Here is a 22,245-nt window from a genome sequence, read left to right on the forward strand (position 1 = left end):
CTGTGCCTCCACTCCCAGAAGACCTGTGCCTTGCACCAGAACCATCAGCATCACCCGCAACCCTAGAAGAAGCATATTCGTCCTCCGCGCCAGAAGAAGTGCGCACTCCGCGTCCAAGCGTCTCCGCTTCGAGGGCATCGTACTCCCCAGAGTCGCCCTCGGCTGCGTTGGCCTCGCTGTTAGTCACAGACAATGCCGTATCGCTCAACTCTGGGCCGCCATCTGACTCTGGCATCGACACCGCTCCGGCGCACACGCAGAACGGCAGCCTGGCGGTTCCTCCAACGGCGTCATCTTTTGTCAGCTCCCCTGAGCAAACATCGCCTCATGCGTCAAGAGATGCAGGGACTGTGGCCGCAATGCACGGCCACTTGGATGATCATCCACGAGGAGCCGTGCCCGAAACATTGGACGAGGCAGCTAGGGCGTATGCGCAACATTCCCCATCCGCTGGTGCGCACGAAATGCTCTCGATTTTGCCGGAGCCGGCCAAAGGACGCTTTTCGGTTTCGACGATGTCGTCCTCTGCTCCAGTCACGCCGTCGGCGTTCATTCCTGGCCGATCGGTGCGGCTTGGCGATTCGCTCCCCGACTCTGAAGTTGAGACAGCCTCGTCGTCTGGAGACTTCCCGTCGACGTACAGCCCCGACTCGGCTCCACCTTCGGCTCCAGCATCGTCTGTTAACCTGTGGGCGGTCGGGGCACGCTACGACAGCCCAGCTGAGGAGACCAACCCAGGCTTGCGCATCCGTGGAGGTAATGACCAGCAGGAGACGCTGATAGACGGCGTGCTTTGGGGCCAGAAGCGCAACCCGGCACTGGAACCACCACCAACCTTCGACGAGGTGAGTCCCGAATTGGAGAGCAAACTAACTCTCACAGGACAATCCCAACTCAGCGTCGAACACGTTTGTGGACAAGGACTTGCCGGCGACGCCCAAGACGCCAAAGACCCCACAACGTCCAGGCCAACACCCCACCATGCGCTCCCCCTCCATGCCCCAGATCGGTGCGAACAGAGCGCAAAACGGCAACGTTGTGCAAATTGAGGCTCCATTGAGCTCACCCAACTTCCCGCGGTCGAACACCGGGCCTGTCGATGTTAACCTCCAGCCGCTCACGGTCTTCCCTCAACAGGAGACGACGATGCGGCCCAAGAGCATGCTCATTGCGTCAACACCGGTCACCCGTTCACCATCGCTCCACCAAATGTCGCGCCGTTCTCATCTTCTGCGTGAGATTGCTCACACTGAGCGCACGCACGCCACGGACCTGGCTCTCATCCGCGACGCCTACATTGGGCAGTTCTTGCGGCCCGACTCCGGCGTCCAGCATGGGCCCGAGGCCAGCACGCCGCCCATGGAATCGTCGCGCCATTCGAGACGCAGTTCGACGTTCGGCTCGCCGATGGAGGAGCTCGGCCGGCGTACGAGTAGCCACCAGAGTGATATGCCCCGGCGGACTAGTGGCCACCAGGGCGACGGCGGCCTGCGCACGAGTGGCTATGACGGGCTTCCGCGACGCATCAGTGGACACGAGCGGAGGACAAGCACCGCCGACTCCGGCTGGGCAAACACATGGAACGGGATCCTGTCACCAGTTATCAAGAGCCCACGCGACCACGGAGGCAGCACGATGGACCTCACGTACTCCTCGTCTGGCGCGGCGTGGTCATCGACATCGCTGTTGCCTTCGCCAAAGATACCTTCGACGCCGTCGTCCATGAACGGAGTCGCACGTGCTGGTGCTGGGATGGTTCGGCCACTCTCGCAGGCAGATGTCAAGGCCGTGTTCCTCAACATCAGTGCCATGGCTGCCGTCTCTGATGCCCTTGCGACTGATTTCGAGGGTGCTCTTGGCAATCTGGATGACGAGTCGTCGACGCCCGACGGAGGAGGCTCTGATAGGCTTGGGGAGGCGTTCCTCAAGGCGTTATCCCGCCTCCGGCCCCTATACACGTACTATTGCTCTAGGCAGGCGCAAGCTCGAGCTCGCCTACAGGAGCTGCAGAATGACCCGTCGTACTCGGCGCACCTGAACGACTGCTGGGCCAAGGTCAAAGCGCACACCCACGCGTGGAACCTCGACTCGATGTTGATCAAACCCGTCCAACGTGTTACAAAGTACCCTCTGTTGTTCGAGGACCTCCTTTCGTGCACCACGCGTACTCACCCAGACTACTTCGCGATCCGGCAGGCCGCGGAGGGCGCAAGGTCACTCGCGTTGGAGGTTGACGAGGCAAAGCGTCGCAAGGACGTCATCTCGAGCGTCATGAGCAGCCGGCCGAGCCTGATAAGCGGCCGGTCGTCGTCCTCTATGAACGTCACCAAGGACCCGAAGTGGGCAGGAGGAGGCCGCCTACTCGGGCGATTCAAGAAGGACAAGGCGCCGCCGTCAGGTCATGACCAGAATGCCATTCTTCACATTGGCCAGTACGCTCAGTCGCAGCTCAAGGATCTGGCCAAGCGGTTATCTGACTGCGAACGCAACGTGCGGAGGCTGCTCGTAGAATTACCTGACTGGTGTGAGGCGGCGAGGCTGCTCCTACGCCAGAAAATGGAGATAAACTTCTACTTCCTCAAGTGGTACGCCCTCGGGCGTAGAGTGACAAACGACGACCGTATCGAAAAGGTCGCCCGTTTCTCTGGCGTGCTTGACAACGTCCTCACGGGTGTCTGGGAGGAGATGGTGCGCTAATATTATGGTCCGAGCTAACTCAAGAACCAAACAGTCCGCAACTCGATCATCGTCAATCTTGACAAGTTACACGAGACGACCAAGAATCCACTGGCTATCATTGCTAAGCTTGACGAGAAGTCGGATGTGTACTCGCGCTACATCGCCCACCGACAGGCGAAGAAGTCGATCGACAAGCTCCTTCTGCAGGAGGCGAGCGAGTACGTCACCGTGCATTCGCAGCTGCTCGAGGAGCTTCCGGCCTTCTTGGAGGGCTTTACGCGCATCTACGAAATGTCGCTGGGCGCGTTCATTACCGCGCAGTCCAAGTACTATGAGACTCTGCGTGACACGCTTGCGTTGTTCTCGGCACAGTATCTCACTGAGCCGACCGAGATGGCCATGGTGGCGAACACCATCAAGGAGGTGCGGATGGATGTGTCGACGTCGCGCGGAATCCACAGGGCCTGGCTCGAACGCTGGAGAGAACCGAACAGCGTCATGAAGAGCCTGCAGATCACGGGCGGCGAGGGGTCACGCGACACGCAGATGCGTGCGAACAACCTCAATGCCGGACACACGAACAGGACCAGTGGCGGGAGCAGCGGGAGCACGCCGAGCTCGGGACGCTTGACTTCCTCCTCCAGGCCTCATTCGCATAGCCGGACACCCTCGTACGTTGCGCGCACCTCGACCTTGCGCACGACGCCGAGCGCTGCAGCGTCGCCGCACTCGCCATTGGAACCGCCGTCGAACCCGCGCCGTAGGTCCCTCAGTCTCAACGTCGAGACCCCACCTGGCTCGACAGGACCTGAGCTGCGGCCCGACTCTGGCTCCATCTTCGGCAGCCTCATCAGACGAGCCAGCAACCGTGACCGGCGTCGCGAGAGCAGCACCAGCCTCCTTGACTCGCGTAGCGGCAGTAGCAGCAGCAACCCAAGCATTCGTTCAACCATCATCAAGCGGCCATCCATGCGGCGTGAAATGAGCACGAGCGCGAGATCATCAGCAGCCCAGTCGCGCTCGGAGGAAAATGAGCGGCACTCATTCGGACTGCCCAGGATACCTATGACAGACGCTAAATTCCTTTTCGACAACCTGTCAATTGACAGTGAGAAGAACCAAGCGGCCTACGCGACCGTTCCTCCGGTCTCGTACCAGCAGCAGGACATGAGTCTCTCGGCGCTCGGTCTGGGTGACACCACACCGCCCGCAGACGTGTACTATCTCAAGCCACCACAACCCGACAGCTACTTCCTCCAGCCACCACATGAGCCGAACAATGAGGGAGCAACCTCGGAGATGTATACGACACTGATGGGCATTGACGAGCCCGACGCGGGCGAGACATGGCGTGAGGCCCGCGTGCTCTACTCGTGCTGTGCTGTCGCCGACTTTAATCCCGTTGAGCTTGGCGACCTGCGCTTTAACAGCCTCCGCTTCCTACCTCTCTTGGCAGGCGACATGGTGGACATCTTCCATGAGATCGGCCGCGTTGCCGAGCTACTTGACTTCCCCTATTCCCAGGCTGGAGTGGACAACGATGGTGCAGTGATTGCGCGATCAGAGAGCGGGCGGATTGGTGTGGCGATGTGCAGCTTCCTCGAGCCGCTGCGCTCGTGACCTTGTAACATGTAGGACAGTGGAAGATTGGTAGACTCTACACTTGTATGGGGTCTTGCAGATGTAACAGATATGAGGTAATGACTGCAAACCACGCGAGCGTGTTGAAGCCTGCCTCGAAGCTCGAGGTATCCAGCTTTAGGCACCCAGCAGGCCAGTCATCCAGCAGGCCAGCAGGATGGGGAGTCACATCTGTATATGTATTTTGCGTCTAAGGTGGCTCGAGGGCAAGTTGGATCGAGTTCTCACTAGCGGCCCAGCTCGGCCGATTCCTGGGATATCCCATTCCAGTTTGATAATAATGACAATAGACATTGGTTGCTGGTATAGGTAGGTCATAATCTTTCTTCAGCGTACTCGCGGCGTCCTTCTGAGGGCTGAGGGAGGTTTTAGGTCACGGCGTTCGTCCATGTCCATGTCATGCATGCCAAGTAGTGAGTGATCTTGTGGATTTCGAGGCGTGACCCAGGGCCCTGTGGCGCCAGCTCAGAGTGTGGGAGGCGTACCGTACATGGCCATCGATTCGACTACATATAACCAGATGAATACACAGCTTGCGTCTCCGAGTGTTCCTTATCTTCATTCTCTCCACCTCGCTGCGTTTTGGTTGTTACATCTGGCGTTGTAATCTCCTGCGGGGCTAATCTGGGCACAAACAACCCCACATAACGCACCCACCACGTCGCCACTCACCCAATTTGCTTCCGCCTTCACGAAAGCAAAGTCTGTCCGACAGGCGTTGACCGGTTTCATTGTTCTCCTACTCCCCCAACTTGTCTCGTTTGCGAGTCTACGCAGACATCATCACTTGCTCCTCCTCAAACAATCTGATGGGATCGGTCACATCAAAGATGATGAGTGCCGATCCCCGCACTTCAGACAACCACGTCCTCCCCTCTCTCTCCTCCTTCCAGCACCCCTCCCAACCTTCTGCAACTTCTCCTTCTTCAACTACGCCGCCCTTGTCGCACGCTCCTTCCAATGGCGCGGCCAAGGACATTAACGCGCTTCGTGCGGCAGCACTCAAGAGCCGCATAAAGAAGGGCAAGATGAAGGCCAAGACATCAAAGTCTCGGTCCGCAACTCCCGGGCATGACCGCGAGGAAGGCGAGATCAGTGACACCACCCCGTCGCCTATCCTTTCCCCATCAAACCCCAACGCGCCCAGACAAGTCGGCGAAACCTCAGTGAGGGCGTACACGCCATCGTCCCCGGCGATCACGAGATCGACAGTCGTCACTTTATCATCCAGCCAGCCAGCCGCTTTCTCACATGGACAAAGTGAGTCGACCTTGCCTCTACCCTGCAGAGCGTACTTCATCGCGGACGCTTACATTTCAGTCTCCAGGGAAGATGACGAGTACCTCAAAGTGCTGCGCAACCTGGTGGATGACCTCGACGTGCCCCCAGATCAGCTCGTTGCGGGAGGTGCACCAATCCACCTCGTCCGGCGCGTCTGTGAAGAGATGGTTGCTGAGAAGAAGTCGCGTGTCTCACTCGGCGCCGATGACTCCAGACCCGACATATGGCAAATGGCCCGGTCACCCATGCGCGAGGGAAGCAATACGCCTGGTGTTCCCGATACTGGGACATCGACGCGTGCTTCACGCGCCAACTCGTTGCGCAGCTCGAGTTCAGACGTTGAGGTCGTTGTGCACACCAATGAGGCCGCCAACAGCGGCGCACTTAGTCCCAGTTCTGACAGCTCAATGGAAGCCATGGTGGAACGCATGGTGCCTCCGCAGCCTCTCCAGCTCTCTCCTCTTCAGGCTTTTCCCCAACACGCACTCCCACCACTACCACCACTACTACGACCCACACCCATACCCAGCTGGCCCTCTCCACCTTTTCTTCCGTCACGTCCCTCTGCCCAAGCTCTCCGCATAGGGACCGCCGTTCCCATCGACAGCTACCGCCCAGTACCCCGCCCATCCCCCACAGCATTACCACCTTCTCTCGCTCCGACGCAACAGAGTAACATTGTCAGAGGCAAGGGACGCAAGCGCCGTGACCTCGATAGTGCTGCGTCGTTCCCGACGACGCTGGACTACGGCGACGACGGCGGAGAAAGTGACGTGCGGTCTGCACGCCCCCCCGAGCCTGCAGCCGCACCTCCCTCCCCTCCCCCAGTTCCCATTGTGACGATCCAACAACCTGTTGTCATCCCTTCTCGTCACACCGCGCCTGTTCGAGCACCCTCACCGCCCTCGATCCCACCACCTCCTGTTCCACCGCCTCCTCCGACACAAGCTGACGAACTTGCAGAAGCCCGTCGCCGTCTCCTCGCCTCCATGCGCCTGAAGAAGACTGGCACCCCGACCTCCAACCCCTCCACACCCGTTCTTCCTTCACCCGCACCTGTTTCACGTAGGGCAACGCCTCCTGAGCTTCCAGTCAGCCAGCAGGAGGCCGCCGAGGCTCCCATGGACTTGGACACGGAGTTGGAGGACGGTGAAATCACAGACCCAGAAGAAGGCGAACTCGTCGACGATGACAAAACCAATCTGAGGACGGCGGCATCTTCGGAAGTGTGGAACATGCCTCTGGTCGCGGGGCCCATCTTGTTCTCACGACCCCGAGATGTAACTCCGACTGTCCTGCCCATACAGGCTCCCACCCCCGCAGTTGTCCCCGTCCGCACAAACTCTCGAGGCATCAAGCGCCCTCTGGCCGAGGACTTGATGGACCAACCGTCTCGTCCACCCAGTGCGTCGCGACCCCGTCGCAAGATATTCTGCGTCACAGCGCAGCGACCGACTGCTCTGACTGTTCCGCTGGACGACCACCCAAGCGACAGCGATGGAGAGGACGAGCTGCCGACCCCGGCCATCCTCCCTCCAGTCATCGTGATCCCGCCTGAGTGGGAGACGATCCAGAAGGAGGAGGAGAAAGCGCGCAAAATTGCAGAGAAGGACGAGCACATCCGCCGCCTCCGAGAGCGTATCGCCGCGCTGGCGGAGAAGAAGAAGACATGTTCGACACCGTCAACCCCAACTGGCGCTCTGACGCCCGCGACCGCCAGCAGCATAACCGAATGGGCCATCAAGGAGGAGTTCAACCACTCCGCCAAAGCGTCAATCTCAACAACGGCGCCTGCAATAGACGCCGCGTGCCATGACCTGCCCGTCGCAGTGGAAGGTTTGCAAGGTCCCCTTCGTTTGCTGACAACCCAGACGAGGGCATGGACATAGATGAGCCAGGTGAGTTGGGATGCGCCATTGATGCCGGCGATGCTGACATCTTTGCTGCAGTATCAAGTCACCTTGTCGAAGAAGGTAGTGTCGCATTGCCTGCTCCCTATCCTTACGCCAGCTACGACCAGCACGTCGGCGCAGACCGTATGTTGACTGCCGACTTGCAGCTGAGGGACAGAACTTCCGCCACTACAAACCTTTTCTCACTCAGTACCGCATGCTCGCGTCCAACAGTCCGCCAGTCGACCCTGAGTCGACACTCACTCTCGACTGGGGACGGATGTCCTCGATCATACTGACGCACCGTCTGCAGCGTAACCCCGGCGTCGAACTCTGTCCATTTGAGGCTGCTGGTGGCAGATGCAGGGATGCCACGTGCCAGCACGTGCATCTTGGTCGAGCTGAGCCAACTGGTGCGTCCAAGCTCAGCTTCTACATCGGCTCGTCAACTGATCTCGATCGGTAGACGACGACCTTGTCGTCTACATGTCACAGATTCTCTCCCTTCAAGCTGGCCCCATCTCTCAAGAATTTGACCGGGCCGTCATTGAAGAGGCCCTCAACGCGGCTCGGGCTGAATTTACCAGCTCAAGCAAGACTGCCGAGACTCGAGGAGCTGAGACAACGAAGGAGGGGGTCAGGGCCGGGTCTGGCAGTGACTTGTCGCGGCTGCTGGACATGACAGCTCGGCGGCTCAGAGCCAGGTGAGAGTGATTCGACGCGTTGCACACGGTCTCATGACCGCACCATTCCTGTTCCATCACATGTGCCCTCTAGGTCCACACTTCGGCTCTTGGCCTGTACTTTGGCCAAGCTCTTTGTACAACATTCAACCATCAGTTCTCAATGCAACCATTTCTGTGACTTGCCAGCCGCGGCTGGGTCGTGCATCTGGCGTGCTACCTGATCTCGACTCTACCGATCGTTACTGCCCCAAATTTATTACGATGCAGAGTGTCTGTCACATTGTCAGATCTCATCGTTCAGGACCGCTGGTTCAACACTTAAGTCAAGGTCAGACAGATCCCCGGCCCCCGACGACGCTAACCGCAACCCTAATGTACTCGTCGAGTACTGTTTTAGACATTCATCTTGACTCGCCATTCTTTCTGTATTTACTTATATGAACTCAATACTCAACCAGAAGCCCATGTTCGAGTGTTTCCGAGATCTGTCTGGGGGCCACACTTGGCAGGCACTAATGTTCCACTCCACACCCGACTCTGATATGATCCCGAGGTGGCACACCACACCATACCTTCAACCGCGGCTCTCGATAGTCATCTCCGCCGCTATCCGAGCCTTACCGGGCCTAAGGCCGACAACGGCGCCTATGTAGCGTCTTGCCATGAAAGCGGCACACCCCACCACGATTGCGAGGGGCTCATACTCGTTGCGCGCTACTGAGCGACTCACTAAGAGATGAGCCTGCAACCTCGACGGAGGCACCGTTTGACGCGAGCCGATGGGCCCAGAGAGACCACCACGGCACGTGCCATTTCATGAACATGGCCTGGTATAGATACGTTATCCGGAGATACAGTACCAGACTTGTGGCATTCTCAAGTGCAAGGTCGGGTGCCTGACACGCACGCGTGGTGACCAAATATGATTTCAGCACACACCTCGTTCTGACCGTTCGGTTGTGCGGTGACTCTACGACTGCACTAGCAATGCGGTCTCGAAAGGATTTCATGCCCGCGAACTCCAGGAAACCTCCCAAGACAATGTAGGTATCAAGTCACACCTTCATTCAGACCCTTGTGCATTTAGGAGATTACATTCTGCACTCCCGACGACCGCCACGCCCAACACAATACGGCGCCAAGTGGCGAGCGTCGAGCACCATGCCAACTCTCCTGCGTCTCACATGCCGATGTCCGAATCACGCAACCCGTCCTTGAATTGCTGCCCGTCTGCCCAGCCCGGTCTCCAGCCTTACCCCACGTTGAGGGCCGTTCCACCAGCTCCACATTCCACACTGGTGGTCTTAATTGCCTCCGACACGTGGTCGAACGTGCCTCTGTATCCATGCACGCAATCTCTACCCAGGTATGACATGCCATGCCACGCCACTCCCGGCCAGAGAGGGCCTTGCATGGTTGGGGCCAAGTCCGCGGATTATCCGCTGCGATAAGGACATGTGATGGTGGTTGCGTTCCTCACACTCGATATTATAGAATATGGTAGGCTACGTGGGGTGTACCCTGTACCAGCACGTACAGCGTGCGCATGGACGCGGTTTCGGCTGGCCAATGACCTATCGGTGGCGAGCAAGTGGCTCCTAAATGGAATGCCGTAGGTACTTATGCATTTAGCAGAATATGCTCCACGGGACGAGGCACCGCCCTGCTGTGGGTCAAATTGCCTTGCGGCTGAGAAGAAGCCTGTGAGAGCGCTTACAATGCTACTTTGGTTAAGGAACTATTAATAATTCTGTGCTGTCCGTTTGAGGAACAAAGGTGGATGTGGGAGGTGGCGGGAACATGGCTCCAAGTGACGGGGCCTTTGTACTGCCGGGACCCACCACGTCCGTAAGAGAAACACATACTGCATGTCTAGACGAAGGGGATATCAATGTAATGGGTATTGGGATTTGCGATTGGGCAGTAGTTAGGTTGAACGAGGGCAAGCCTTGTCACCACACCACTACCTGAGCTAGAAGGGCATTCAACCAGCTGCTCTCTACGCCCTTGCTCCTCAATGGGCCTATAATGAATTTTCAATGATAATAACCAGCAGAAACAACGCCAATAACGGGGCACAGTTGTAGTCCTGGGCATAACTCGAGTCATTCAGTTCCTGGAGGTCTGGGATGCAAGATGTGTGACATATCGTCCTCTGTGCCCATCGTTGCCCATCCTTCCCCTGCCGAAACGTTCATGCCGGATTGTTGTCCTGATTTCAAAGTAATAATTGTCTGCGCCGTTGGCCTCAGCTTCCATCCAAGGTGGATGTTGACGCAGCGTGCCACGATCGGCAGGACAACAATGGCTTGGATACAAAGAGGGGTTTTGAGTGCCACACAAGCCAAGGATGTCACATACCGAATCATGGCCATAGACTTGCCACGCAGGCTATTGGACAAGGTCGTTAACGGAACTGCTGCGGTTTAAAACACTCGAGTGTGGCAACCATTGTGTGTGGCACATATCCTCTGATGAGAGTTTTGACCCGAGGTTGAGGGGTTAGTAGTCTAAGCAAAAAAGGAGGTTGTAGTACTGGGCGACGCAGATTGATCAGAGATTGGATTTTATGACTGTGTGCTCACTGAAACTCAAACTTTGAGTGCCTTCATTTCAGAGGAGAATGTCGCGCTTGTACAACAGGGGTTATTGTCAGGAGATACGGTCAAGGTGGATCATGGAAACAAAGCAGCAAGTCTGACCCTGTCTATCCAAGCCAGGTAAAGAGGCTGGCAGAAGCTGAATCTCCTCCGCAGCAGCTTTGAAAGGGGGAGTGGAGTGCGCTCTAAGGGAATGTTGGGGGCCATTATCCAGGCCCAATAAACAAGAGGTAGCATATGGCGGGCGGCGAGACGGCCGCGAAAGCGCCCACAGGTCACCACATATGCTGCCCCGCCTTCTCGCGGTTGGTTCGGCCATTTCCCCAACACAGCAGAGTCTCCATTCCTTCTGTCACAAATTGAAGCGCGTAGCCCAACAGCATGTGAAACGGAGCGGCAAGCCAGAGCCAGACAACTAGGGAAACGATTCACCACTTGTGCTAGTCGAGGCACTAGCATGTGAACAGTTCTAGGTTGAGAAGAGTCTGGACGTACAAACAGGGTACGATCACGCAAAGAGTAGGACCTTGAAAGGTGGGCGTAATTTGGAGCTGTGCTGATATTGGGGGGGGCTACAGTGTGGAATGTTAGAACTGGGTCATAGGTACTGGCTGAGTGAGGTGTCAACCCAACTCAATAATTAAGCCTATGATTCAAGACTCGTCCCTTCTACTCTTCATTTCATTCATTTGGCCTGACCAACTCTCATCTATCCCCTCCGTTTCTGTTATCCTCCATTCTCACCACCTCCCCCTCCTCTCCTGTCCCTCCCGCCCCCCCCGGCATCAGTTGACTTGTCGTTCCCATCCGCCAGAAGACACATCTACAACTGTAAGTCGACTGCTCTTCCTTCACCTTTCCCCCCCTCTTGTCCATACCTCCATCGGCGATTCCTCACTTAAGCGCCTCCCTCCTCACCTCTTGCGCATGTACTTCAACAGGCGTCTCTGATCGTTGTGATATCCGTTACTTGTGTCTGTCGGTATCTGTTGCCATTTGATGTGGCATCAAACTACGTTTCGAGACACAGACGGCCTTTTGCAACAACCTTGCCCCGTCTCCAGGGGTGAAAGCTTGGTGTAGTCGCTTGAACAGAAACGCGGCTGTGTGTGTGTTTGTGTTTTGCGCCCTTTTGATTACTGAATAACTTGGATAGTAAGATTGCGAGAGTGTTCAAGTGTTATGGCCCAGGAGAAATCGACGCGTTGTTGACATAGTGTTCCAGGGTCAACGCCGTGCTCTCACGGTACAATCTACCTACACCTCGTTTCAGCCTCTTAATCTATCAAACTCCCAGCTCAACCCATTTCTAGGCCCACTGTCCTCTCGTGAGTTGAATCTTCCCAGGCCAAGGTCCAAATGGCCAGGCATAGCCTCTCCTCGCCTACGCATCTCGCCTCTGAATGTCACTTGGTGCAACTCGATACGCATCAAGGATCACACGTCCTCTTAGGCCTGGACAACGTTGGCTGTGAATCATGAGAGAATCATGAGACACTCGCTTTCTTAATTATCTCATTCCTCTCCACCAATTCTCATCCCATACCCACCGAAACAACCAACCCCACACCTTGTCCTTCCAGTCCTCCTGTCTACAAATAGCCGGGCCGTGTCTGACCTCGGTGTCTGACTGCCACATAGCTTTGCTCCAACCTGGCTCGACATCTACCTGTCGGAGGCACCGAGTGTTATTTCTCGCTCACTCGTCCGAGGTGGCGGCCTACCAGGCCCTTGTGGCGTACCAGTTAACTGCCTTGGGAACTGTTGCTTACCCTAAGGTCAACGGACGGACGAGTTTCTGGGCCATCCTTGCCACACATTCCAACCTTGGAAATTGCTCTCGCTCTAGAAGAGTCTGTTCTTCTGGTAAACCTTTGGACTACAGGTTTGTCTGGGGTTTGACCCTGGCCTGAAAGGTGAGTTTGTTCGTGTGATGTGTGAATGGGTGGCAACAAGTTGAACTTGAATTGAGATTTGTTAGGGAAACAGAGTTCCCTATACTTGTCTTGATTGACCTCATTACCAGTGTTATTACTTGGTAATTGGTATTTTGAGTGGAATGAGTGGCGAGCCTGCCTAGAATTCCACAGTCTTGAAAGCCGACGTGATTCCGACGAAAATGTTTGGGTGGCTTATGTGCACGTGTGCTGATGACCCCAAAGTTTGGCCTTGCTTTGCCTGCCCGCCTGAACCAGAAGTCAATTGCCCAGTCTTTGTCAAGCCTCCCCACCTTGTCGGGACAGCTCTGCAGCTTGTGTGGACTATTCAACAGTTGGGAGGCCCCAAACGGTCATCTCGAGCCACGAGGCGACTGAGCAAAGCCCAAGTTGAAGGACAGGTAGGAAAGGTGGACAGGGTCAACAGGGGCCCTATCGTCATCCAAAACGCCAAGGTCCGAGGAAGTATTCAACCCAGGGAATTGATAGGGGTCACAAGCTCAGGGCACACTTCCCTGAACAATCTTTGTTCTCATTCCTCAAGGGTCGTCCCCCAGGTACACACCAAACTAGAGGCCACTCCACCACCGTACTCTTGGACTTCCTCACAACCCCACCAAACCAGCCAACCAGCCAGCCAGCTAGCCAGTCAGCCAGATCCGCTTCGACCTGAACCCTCTCTGAACCACATTGAACGCGGTTGTTGTGCTCCACCATTCGACGCTCAAGCTGATCAACTCTCTCTACCGCGTATTGTTGTTCCCACATTCTTCCTCCAGCACTTTCATGGTTTACACTGTCACAAGTCTCCCATTCCTTACTCAAGCTCAAATTGGGAAACAGGTGCCGTCGGACCGATAGCCTCATACAGCATCCGAGACCCAGTTCACGAAACCGAGAGCCAATTTTCAACGTACCCCCAGTGGCTGGTAGATTCACAATCACTTTATCACACATTGGCGCCAAATTGAGCACTTGGTGAGTCTAGTGTCTGAATGTGAGAGATCCAATCGCGACAAGTCAAGTTGTTTACGGTGGCGCAGGGGGCGCATTCATAGGAGGAGAGTGCTTGGCCGCGTGATGTTGAGGGAGGGTCTTGTCTTGCCAGGGCATTTAGACCCATTCTCGGGTCATTGCCAGCCTGAGCCTCTTGAGCCTGAGCATGTGGTGACATCCATCAATGGTGGGGCCTCGGGTCATGGATTCGAGTTGCCAAGGATGGTTAGTCGCGAGGCCTTGATACCCTTTGCCTAGATTTGTCGAGGCCCCATATCAACTCTTGTCTCACCTCCATGCGCCGACCTGCTTACCTGTAGTTGCAGAACTTGCAAAGAGTCTTAGGTTTTCGCCAGTCAACCAATTAATCCATTGCCTTTGATTCAATTGTCATCCAAGGCCGACGATCAGGGCTTGCGCGTTGGACGGCGAGTCTAGTCCGCTTTGGTCACTGAACAAGCAAGCGCTGGGCAGTTTGCCTTGCTCCAGCTACCGTTCAGAACCGATGGCATCAAGCGGCTTGAAGCCTTGGACTTCCCAGGGAACCATCGCCGCCGAGCAGCCGTTACGACGAGGTCATTATGGTTCGCAGGCGAGACATGGCTGTCCGAGCTCACGCATTAGCAGGCTCTGTGGCCGAAACAAACGACAGGCCCCGAGGGAGCCAGCATCTCAAAGCTCCGCGATGGTCCCCTGCTCAGCACACATCTAACAACTTTCAACTTCACTCCGACTCTCCCTCATCCGCTTCTCTGCATGGGGGATTGCCTCTCAACAGTGAAATTGATCACCTTTCTAGGATGCCAGACGACACCAGTTCGCCTCGTTACCCATTCCGCCAAACCTCCACCGAAACCGTGCCATCGTGGCAACCACGACGCTCTACTCATCAACATGCATCCCAACAAGCCCCCTCGAGCCGCCATGACACCTCCCCTGGCAATCGGTCCTATTCGCTTGGTTCGCCAACATCCCCCATGGGATCGCCTAACCATTCTCGATCATCACGGGCTGGAAGCTGTGACACGGATCCCCCCACTACCGCCGAACACAGCAATGAACATTCGGGACCATCCACTTTGACAGACGCGCGTAGCCCCAACCGCCGTCGGACTCGAGTGCTCATGACCAAGGTGCAGTCCGAGGCCCTGACTCGACTTTGGGACCAGGTGAGGAAAGCAGCCGGAAGCTCATCTAATACTGCAGACCATGTTTCCAACGACGGCTGAAAGAGAGGCGTTGGCGCATCAGATCGGGTTGACAGCTCGGCAAGTGCAAGTCTGGTTTCAGGTGGGTTCCATGCTTGGCTTCTGAAGTGATTCAGATGCTAACGAGGCCTCCAGAATCAGCGCCAAAAGCGTCGACGAGAGCGCGAGACCGATGACACTCTTCAATCGCGGGATCCACCTGACATGCTCGCGCATTCTGTTGGATGGCCATCGTCTGTCGTTCCAGTATACCCTCCGCAGGATCGCATGGCTCCGATCTCAATGTCGTATCCTCCGCCGCCGCCGCCGCACGCCCGCCACGTTCTATCACAGCCTATGCACCCAACCCGAGCATTCACGCATCCTCCCCTCTACCGAGCTGAGCGACCTCTGCACGAGAACCGACGGGGCCTAAGCGACACTCACCTTAGTCTAGCTAGGAATCACGGCAACCCCAGCGGGCCCAGCGCTTGGGGCCAACGCTCACCTCGCCCCGGTCTCTTCGACAACATACAGGGCGGGTCCGGAAATACCACAGCAAGTGATGACTCTGCCGGACTTGCGACAGTCCACGAATCGCACATCGGTCCCCTTCGTCGGCACCGCTCGATGTCCACTTCACATCCCCACCACTGGATGTCCCACTCTATCAACTCACCACCGCCTTCTTCGCGAGACCCCAATATGAGCCCAAACACACAAACCCCTTCCGCACTGTTTGCGCCAGGAAACGGCAGCGCCAGCACCGAACAGCGTCTTGATGAAGATCGACACCCATACCGTGGACATCTCACAAACCAAGCCCAACGGGATCCACGAGGGTCAAAATCTATCCCCGCTCGAGTCTCCCAACTGCCACCTTCGTTGGCTTCATTGGTTATTGATTCGCCATTCGAAAGACGAGCTGGGCCGGAAGCCACCACCCTGCGACCTCTCAATCTCCGTATAGTTCAAGCCGCCGAGCCCATCCCCTCCTCCTCCCCAAAGCTGTCCGGCAATTCCTTCAGCCACCGACCAAGGACCCCGCGACAGGCAAACGCCGATTATGATGACAACCAAGGAGTACCCAGTCTCAGCGTTGCCGACCTCATCAACTGATCTGCGTCTCCTAGCCACAATGGTGTCCCCGTTGTTCACTACTACACCCAGTTCAGTTCTGCACCATCCACTGTACCATCCATACCGTGTCCGTATGTCATCAACTACCTGTCACCCGTTCACCTGTCACCCAGCATGTTTTGCGCCATTGCTCTCCAACAGCCCACCACTGTCACGTCGAAAACACCCGCCTCGCCGCAACGTGCACGTTCAATCATCGCATCGCAACCCGCATAACTTCTGTTGTTGGACAATTTTTGTAGAGCGTCCTTGGTTGACCTAGACTATATCCGCGGGGATGAGGGGTAATTTGGGCTCCGTCAGGAGATAAGCAGCAAAAGGCCTTGCGTTATCAGTACCCGGAGGAAAAACTCTAGCAAGGTTAACGTTTTCGATCAGGAGTCATCCCCAGGTTTCCCATTAAAATATTTGTCATCGACTGCAGTACATGTACGTCCGTATCAACTCGGAATATGTATTATGGAGATACTCTGTAGGCCGTTCCATGGCCTTTCGACAGGCCTCTCAATGTCTCTCGTTTGTTAACCAGTGGCTAATGTAAATGGCCACTCGGACTGTTCGCTCACATGAGGGAAAGCCTCCTCCGTTTCCGCACAACCCCCTAGGAGACGTGTGCCTTCCAAGGATAGAACCCAAGGATAGAACCCTCCCCGAAGCTCCTCTGATCTTCCAAAGCGGGGCTATTCGAGCCTGGGCCTTGTTCTCAATAAGCACTCTACCTTGAGACGGCTCAACTGTAGAATATCCAGAACTTCTTTTGGTCCCTGACATTCCGCCTGGACCACGTCACTCCACCCTGATGCCTACTCACCTCACCAACATGTGGACTGTAGGTCCGCAACAGCAACAGGCACGCTTGCCCTGATGCTGGATAGAAACCTTAAGGCGTTGTTGTGATGCCCAAGCCGTCGCTGACCAGCAGGGGAGAACAAGCCAGTGGGAATCCTCCTTCGTGCTGAGGACAGGGCCTGGGTCACAATGCACTCGAGAAACGTGCCATTCTCTGGGATCGTGGACACTATTGACCGGACAGGAGGGCACCGCCTGTTGCGTCCGCATTCGCGCCCGCGTACGATGAAACCCTACCCTTCGGCCGTATGCAGCGCTTGCTCAGAGGCCATGGCACTCGCCACTATTCAATCTGGCCCATGTTCGTGTATCAGTTGGTCGGCCCGGTGGCACATGGCCATGATATGAGCTTGCATGCACAGTCTCCATAGGCTATCACCATTGGCTCTTGGTGGACTGTGGCCGTTGTCGATGTCCGCCTAACCCTCGCGACGGGTTGGACCTGCTTCCATCCTCCATACCTTGATCACGCCAGACCGGTCGGCCGAAATAATGCAGCTCGAGAAGGGCGTCTCCACGAGGCCAAGCGCGCAGATGGTGTCGTAGTGTGGACGAAGAGGCTGTCGTTGAGTGTTTGCAGCGTGTTGTCCTCGATCAATGGGTAAAGCGCCTGTCGACGATGCCGACGCAAGCGGACGCGCAATCGGTAGAGTGTAGAACAGCTGGGGAGTGCCACTCGCAGTTCGGAATGACACGTCCTTCTCGCGTTGGCTACCACACACGACGAACCCTTCGCTCGGGCGTGCAACGTCCCAGTACCTGATGACACGGTCCGTGCCAGCCGTCACCATCCAACCAGCGCGCGTCTTGTCCTGGGCGGCCGGGTCATCCTTGTCCCTGACGGTGGGGGAGAGGGATGAAAACGTCTCACCAACGAGCAGAGTCTCCACGTACGGCAAGTCGTCACTCGAAGTCGATGGCAACCCGCCGCGTCCGCCTGCAAGTTCCGCGATAAGCTCGGACTTGGTCTGTAACACATCTCGGCTGAGGGCTGGTGCCCTGGCGCCAGCCAGCGGACGGGATGTCCGCGTCTCATACTCCTCGACCAGTTTGCCCGTTTCAATATCGTACGTCTCGACCAGTGGCGTGTCGGACCCCGCTGGGTCGTCGGCATTCCGTTTGATGGAAGCCATTATCCACCTCCCACGCCCCCGCGCCGGGTGCAGCCCGAGCGAGGTAATTCCTCCTCGAGACGACCAGCTCTTGACGAGCAGTCCGAAACGAAGATCCCAAAGGCTCAGCGCGCCGGTGATAGTGCCGACCATGACCCAATGCTTGGTCGGACATACGGCCGTGATGGTCCCGAGTTCGAGGGGATGCTGCAGACACTGCTTAAGCGCCATCGTTCGGAGATCCAATACCGCGATCACGCTCTTGCTGGTGACGACTAACAACGACGACTCTGTGGAGTCAGCATAGAGTTGCCTTTCTAGGAGCCCACCGTGCAAATGCGCGACGTGCGTCACATGTCCGTCTTGCTCATCCGCAGCCCAATTTCGGATACACTCAATGCTCTTGTACTTGACTGAGGAGCCCGACGCGTGAACGTGGACACGAAGGATGTGGAGCGACCCATCTGCAGCGGCGGCGGCAAGGCAGTGCGTCTCTTCTATGCGGCACATTGCCGTGACGGCAGCATCCATGCGGTACGTGAGACGTGGACGTGCTGCGACTGTGCGTTCGAGGCGCGCGCTGTCCCATACAAGGACACACGTGTCGACTGACGCAGACGCGAAGAAGAGTTGGTCGGGGGACGTGATGAGGGCTGTCACCGCGCCGCTGTGCTGTGGCAGGTGGGCGATCATGGTCGCGAATTGCGGTGACGAGGCCTTGGTTCGGGGCCCACGCTTGCGTTGCCCGGAAAGGACCCGTGGGCCGAAGTCGAGGCGTGGTTCGCGGTAATTCTCGAGGTCGACGTGCTCGAGATACGCGCGCACTCCAGGATCGGCACCATCGTACGTGCTCCCGTACGGGGCGATCGGTCCGTGAACGGCTGGTGTTCCTGTTCCGAATGCAGGCGTGCTTCGCCCGGAGGCCAAGTCATCGTGTAGGGACGTCGTGCCAATGGCGGTCGCGGTCGAAGCTTTGACGGCCGGCAGCGCTTTTGAATCGAGCCTGTGATGGCGCGAGACTCTACTTGTGCTTGTGGCATCGACGATGGAGGAGATACCCGATTCGGACGCACTGGCTACCTTCATTGGGTCCAAATGGCGGCCTCGGTCACGTTCCTGGTCTGGCGATGCCAGACTCGGCGGCTCGAGGGAGGACATACGCTGTCGAATCTGCTCCAACGGGTTGTCGCTCCCGCGATTGCTCCTGTTTGCAAATGATGTCCGCCGGCTCGGGGTCTCAGCTCCACCCAGGTCAGGGCGAAGGCGCCTTAGCTCGTGGCGCGCGTCGATACCGATCGTGCGCTGGGAGATGAACACCGTTTGTGGGGTCACCCCGAGCTCTGTGAGGGATATTGACTTGCCAGAGGTCAGCTCTGCCTCTGGTGGTGTGTGCGTTTCTGAGGCTTGCCTTCTTTAGTCAGCGAATGACGAACAGCATCAGAACTCACGCTCGAGTCGCATGTGTCTGCTTGAAAATGAAGTCTCTCAATACCACAATCTTCTTTTCGTCCTTCGGCGAGATACCCTTGTCCTTCAGCAGACCTTGAAGCGCCTCAGATGTGTTAATCGCTGTGCCCTTGGTGAGGGCTGCTTTGGCGCTGGCGCGAGAAGGCGAGACATTCCAGAACCCGGGAGGCGAGTTCTGGAACGCAGCAGCCTTGGCAGCCTGGAGAGTAGCACGAGAAAGCTAGAGTCAGTTGCGTATTGCCAATGAGCTTACAGGTGACACAAGGGCGCCAAGGATCGAGTCCTCATCCAGCGTGACGATGTCAGAGCGGAGAGCGGGCCGGATGGTCGGGTAAAGAATGCACCAGATGTCATAAGGAGGAAGGTGGTTCGCGGCCTTTGCCACAAAGCCAGCTGTGCTTTGCCGGATCCATACGTTGGGGTGATACAGGAACCCGTGAACCGCGGAGAAAACGTCCCAAAGGCGCATGCGCTGCAATAGCCCGAGTGATGTCAAGAGAGTAAGAGAATGAACGACACGCGCTACGACAGCTTCTTCTGGATCTGTTGGGTTCAGCGACAGCCAGTTGAACACATACCCGCTAGTGCTTGTAGCATGAGAGGCAGAACGTATTCGTCGATGGCCCGGATCCCGATGAAGGCGCCGACAGCCACAATCCCGTCGAAGAACGCAAGACGGAGTTGCCAGTCGCGGTCATTGAGGTACGTCATGATGTGGCTGAGCACCGTCTCACTGGAACGCTGCCGACCAAAAAACAAGCAGAGGTCCGCGATGTCCGCCAACACGTTCCGCTTAACGTTGCTGGACTTGTCGACCAACAGGATTGAAGCGTGTTCCCCAACGACATATTGAATCTCAGCGAGCATGGCGTTGTAGCTTGACTCAGGATTCTGTGGTGTGTCCATAGTATTGGCAGGCTTGGCTGCCTCACTCAATTCGAGCATGCGCACCGCCGCGTCCGCCACGTGCACGAGAGCCCTCGCATACGTCGCGCGCACAAAGATGTCTGGGTCCTGCAGGAGCCGAGCCATCTGAGGAAGTAGGTACTCTGGAATGAATGTGGCATTGTGGGAGGTGATGGATGTGATGGACTCGACCTAGGGTGAGCCGGCTTAGGACCGTCGTGAAGAAAGCGAGGAAGGCACTTACGACGATGACGAGCGTGCGGCATGCCTCGGCTCTAACGATGGGAACCTCGTCTGACAGGAGCTCTGCGACGAACGGGACAATGCGATCAACTTTGTCCTCGTCGAGTAGATAGGGCGACAGCTTAAGGAAGAGCTTCAAGCCATGTAGGCGTGAGCTTGGAGACAGCGAGTTGCGGATCGACGACGTCACGATATTGAGCAACAGTAATGCTGGTCCGTCTGCGGTCAGGTTGAAGAGGCCCTCACCACTCACTGTCGTTCGCACTCTTGTCATCGAGATGGACGCGGATCGATTCCCACTGCTCGAGAATCCTGTCAATCTTGGTCCCTGGCAATGTCGACGAGCGCTGCAAGAAGTCGGTGTCCTGCGATGGAGGAAGCTCGTTGAGCTCAGACACGTAATCTGTCAAGAACGTGTAGAAGTACTCCGGGAAGATGGTGCCGCGGTACGTTGTGAGGATGCGATCGAATGTAGGTCGATCGGACGGTTCGCGTGAGAGCATCTGCGCAATCATGGCCTACAGTCAGCTCAAATCCATCACGAACTGCTCACTTTGACATCGGCGTCTTGGAGATTGTCCAAGATGCCCTCGAGCCCGAGCGAACCGTTGCGGTAGGCGAACAGCTCGGACAGGTTGAACACGGTGCGCCCGTCTGTCCATGTCTCAGCGAGTACGCAACCCGCCGAGAAGACGTCCATTTCTTCAGTAACGTGCGCGTCACGCTTCCCCAGTGGCTCTGAGTCACCAGATTCCTTCAGACTCTGAGCTGCAGCCGCGCGCTCCTGTGCGATCGCCGAATCAGACTCATAGAACCGTTCAGGGGCGATGTAACATGTCCGTCGGGCGGATGTGTCGAAGAAGAAGGAGAAGTCGGACGGGTCGTCGAGAGGAAGATGCGTCGGCTTGAAGCTTGAGGAGAAGTCGGTGAGGAGGACTGTGAGGTCTGAGGTGATGAGGACATTGTCCGACTTGATGTCGCCGTGGGCAACCTGGTATGAGCTGTCGTCGGAAGCCAATGATCTCACCTTCTTGGTGCGGGCGTCGCGCAGGCATGTAAGCAACTGGAAAGCCACCCACTTCTTCTCTATGTCGGTGAGATACGGTTGTGTACTGCAATCAGCAGAGGAGGAGAAGGTGGGGGAATGGCATACCTCAGGCGGTCATAGAGGCTCGACCCGACCCACTGCCGGAGGAGATAACCAGCCTTCTCTGTCTCGATGAAGGTCGCGTACGTTGACACGTTGGGCACACTAGACAGCGCATCACGTTCCTCTTTCTGTTAGACTGATACCACGGGCACGTCTGGACGCACCTTTCAGGCGATGCTGGATTACGTGCAGCGTCATTGACGGGTCTGGTTTGATAAAGATCTTGAGCACGAGCGGGCCATTCTTATGCCGGGCGACAATCGATTTGAGGAAGCGCGACGACGACAGGCTGAGATCAGAAACGCAGCTCGCTCAGCAGCCATTGGCATACCTCTTCTCGTACGAGATGTCACTACCTAGTTCCGAGACATAGGAATCGAGCGCAGTCGAGCTGGAAGTCAGCTTATCAACGGTGTAAGTGAAGTGAGCTCACGCCCGCGCCATTGATGAAATATTGCCCATGATTCTGCGTGCACCTG

The 22,245-nt window shown here is 56.7% G+C and overlaps 4 protein-coding genes across 4 annotated transcripts; 3 read left to right on the plus strand and 1 right to left on the minus strand.

Moving 5' to 3' along the window:
• Positions 1 to 464: 464 nt before the first annotated feature.
• CcaverHIS019_0103660 (uncharacterized protein) lies at positions 465 to 4,299 on the plus strand (the record flags this gene model as incomplete). Its single annotated transcript, XM_060599522.1, has 3 exons — positions 465 to 845; positions 883 to 2,688; positions 2,722 to 4,299. The coding sequence occupies 3 exons, from the start codon at positions 465 to 467 to the stop codon at positions 4,297 to 4,299; spliced, it is 3,765 nt and encodes a 1,254-aa protein (XP_060452914.1).
• An 851-nt stretch (positions 4,300 to 5,150) lies between these two features.
• Positions 5,151 to 8,201, plus strand: CcaverHIS019_0103670 (uncharacterized protein; the record flags this gene model as incomplete). Its single annotated transcript, XM_060599533.1, has 7 exons — positions 5,151 to 5,580; positions 5,641 to 6,032; positions 6,273 to 7,437; positions 7,473 to 7,499; positions 7,551 to 7,637; positions 7,736 to 7,906; positions 7,960 to 8,201. 7 exons carry the CDS (start codon positions 5,151 to 5,153, stop codon positions 8,199 to 8,201), a joined length of 2,514 nt encoding a protein of 837 aa, XP_060452915.1.
• Positions 8,202 to 14,836: 6,635 nt separating this feature from the next.
• CcaverHIS019_0103680 (uncharacterized protein) lies at positions 14,837 to 15,335 on the plus strand (the record flags this gene model as incomplete). The annotated part of the gene is made up of 3 exons (XM_060599544.1): positions 14,837 to 14,881; positions 14,977 to 15,002; positions 15,056 to 15,335. The coding sequence occupies 3 exons, from the start codon at positions 14,837 to 14,839 to the stop codon at positions 15,333 to 15,335; spliced, it is 351 nt and encodes a 116-aa protein (XP_060452916.1).
• A 1,972-nt stretch (positions 15,336 to 17,307) lies between these two features.
• On the minus strand, positions 17,308 to 22,228 carry VPS15 (uncharacterized protein; the record flags this gene model as incomplete). Its single annotated transcript, XM_060599555.1, has 13 exons — positions 17,308 to 18,290; positions 18,330 to 19,408; positions 19,449 to 19,687; positions 19,721 to 20,010; positions 20,046 to 20,565; positions 20,618 to 20,835; positions 20,870 to 21,134; positions 21,170 to 21,607; positions 21,644 to 21,728; positions 21,770 to 21,890; positions 21,931 to 22,055; positions 22,098 to 22,157; positions 22,200 to 22,228. 13 exons carry the CDS (start codon positions 22,226 to 22,228, stop codon positions 17,308 to 17,310), a joined length of 4,452 nt encoding a protein of 1,483 aa, XP_060452917.1.
• Positions 22,229 to 22,245: the final 17 nt, after the last annotated feature.

This window comes from Cutaneotrichosporon cavernicola (genome assembly GCF_030864355.1).
Source record: "Cutaneotrichosporon cavernicola HIS019 DNA, chromosome: 1".
In the NCBI taxonomy this organism is placed as follows: Eukaryota; Fungi; Basidiomycota; class Tremellomycetes; order Trichosporonales; family Trichosporonaceae; genus Cutaneotrichosporon; species Cutaneotrichosporon cavernicola.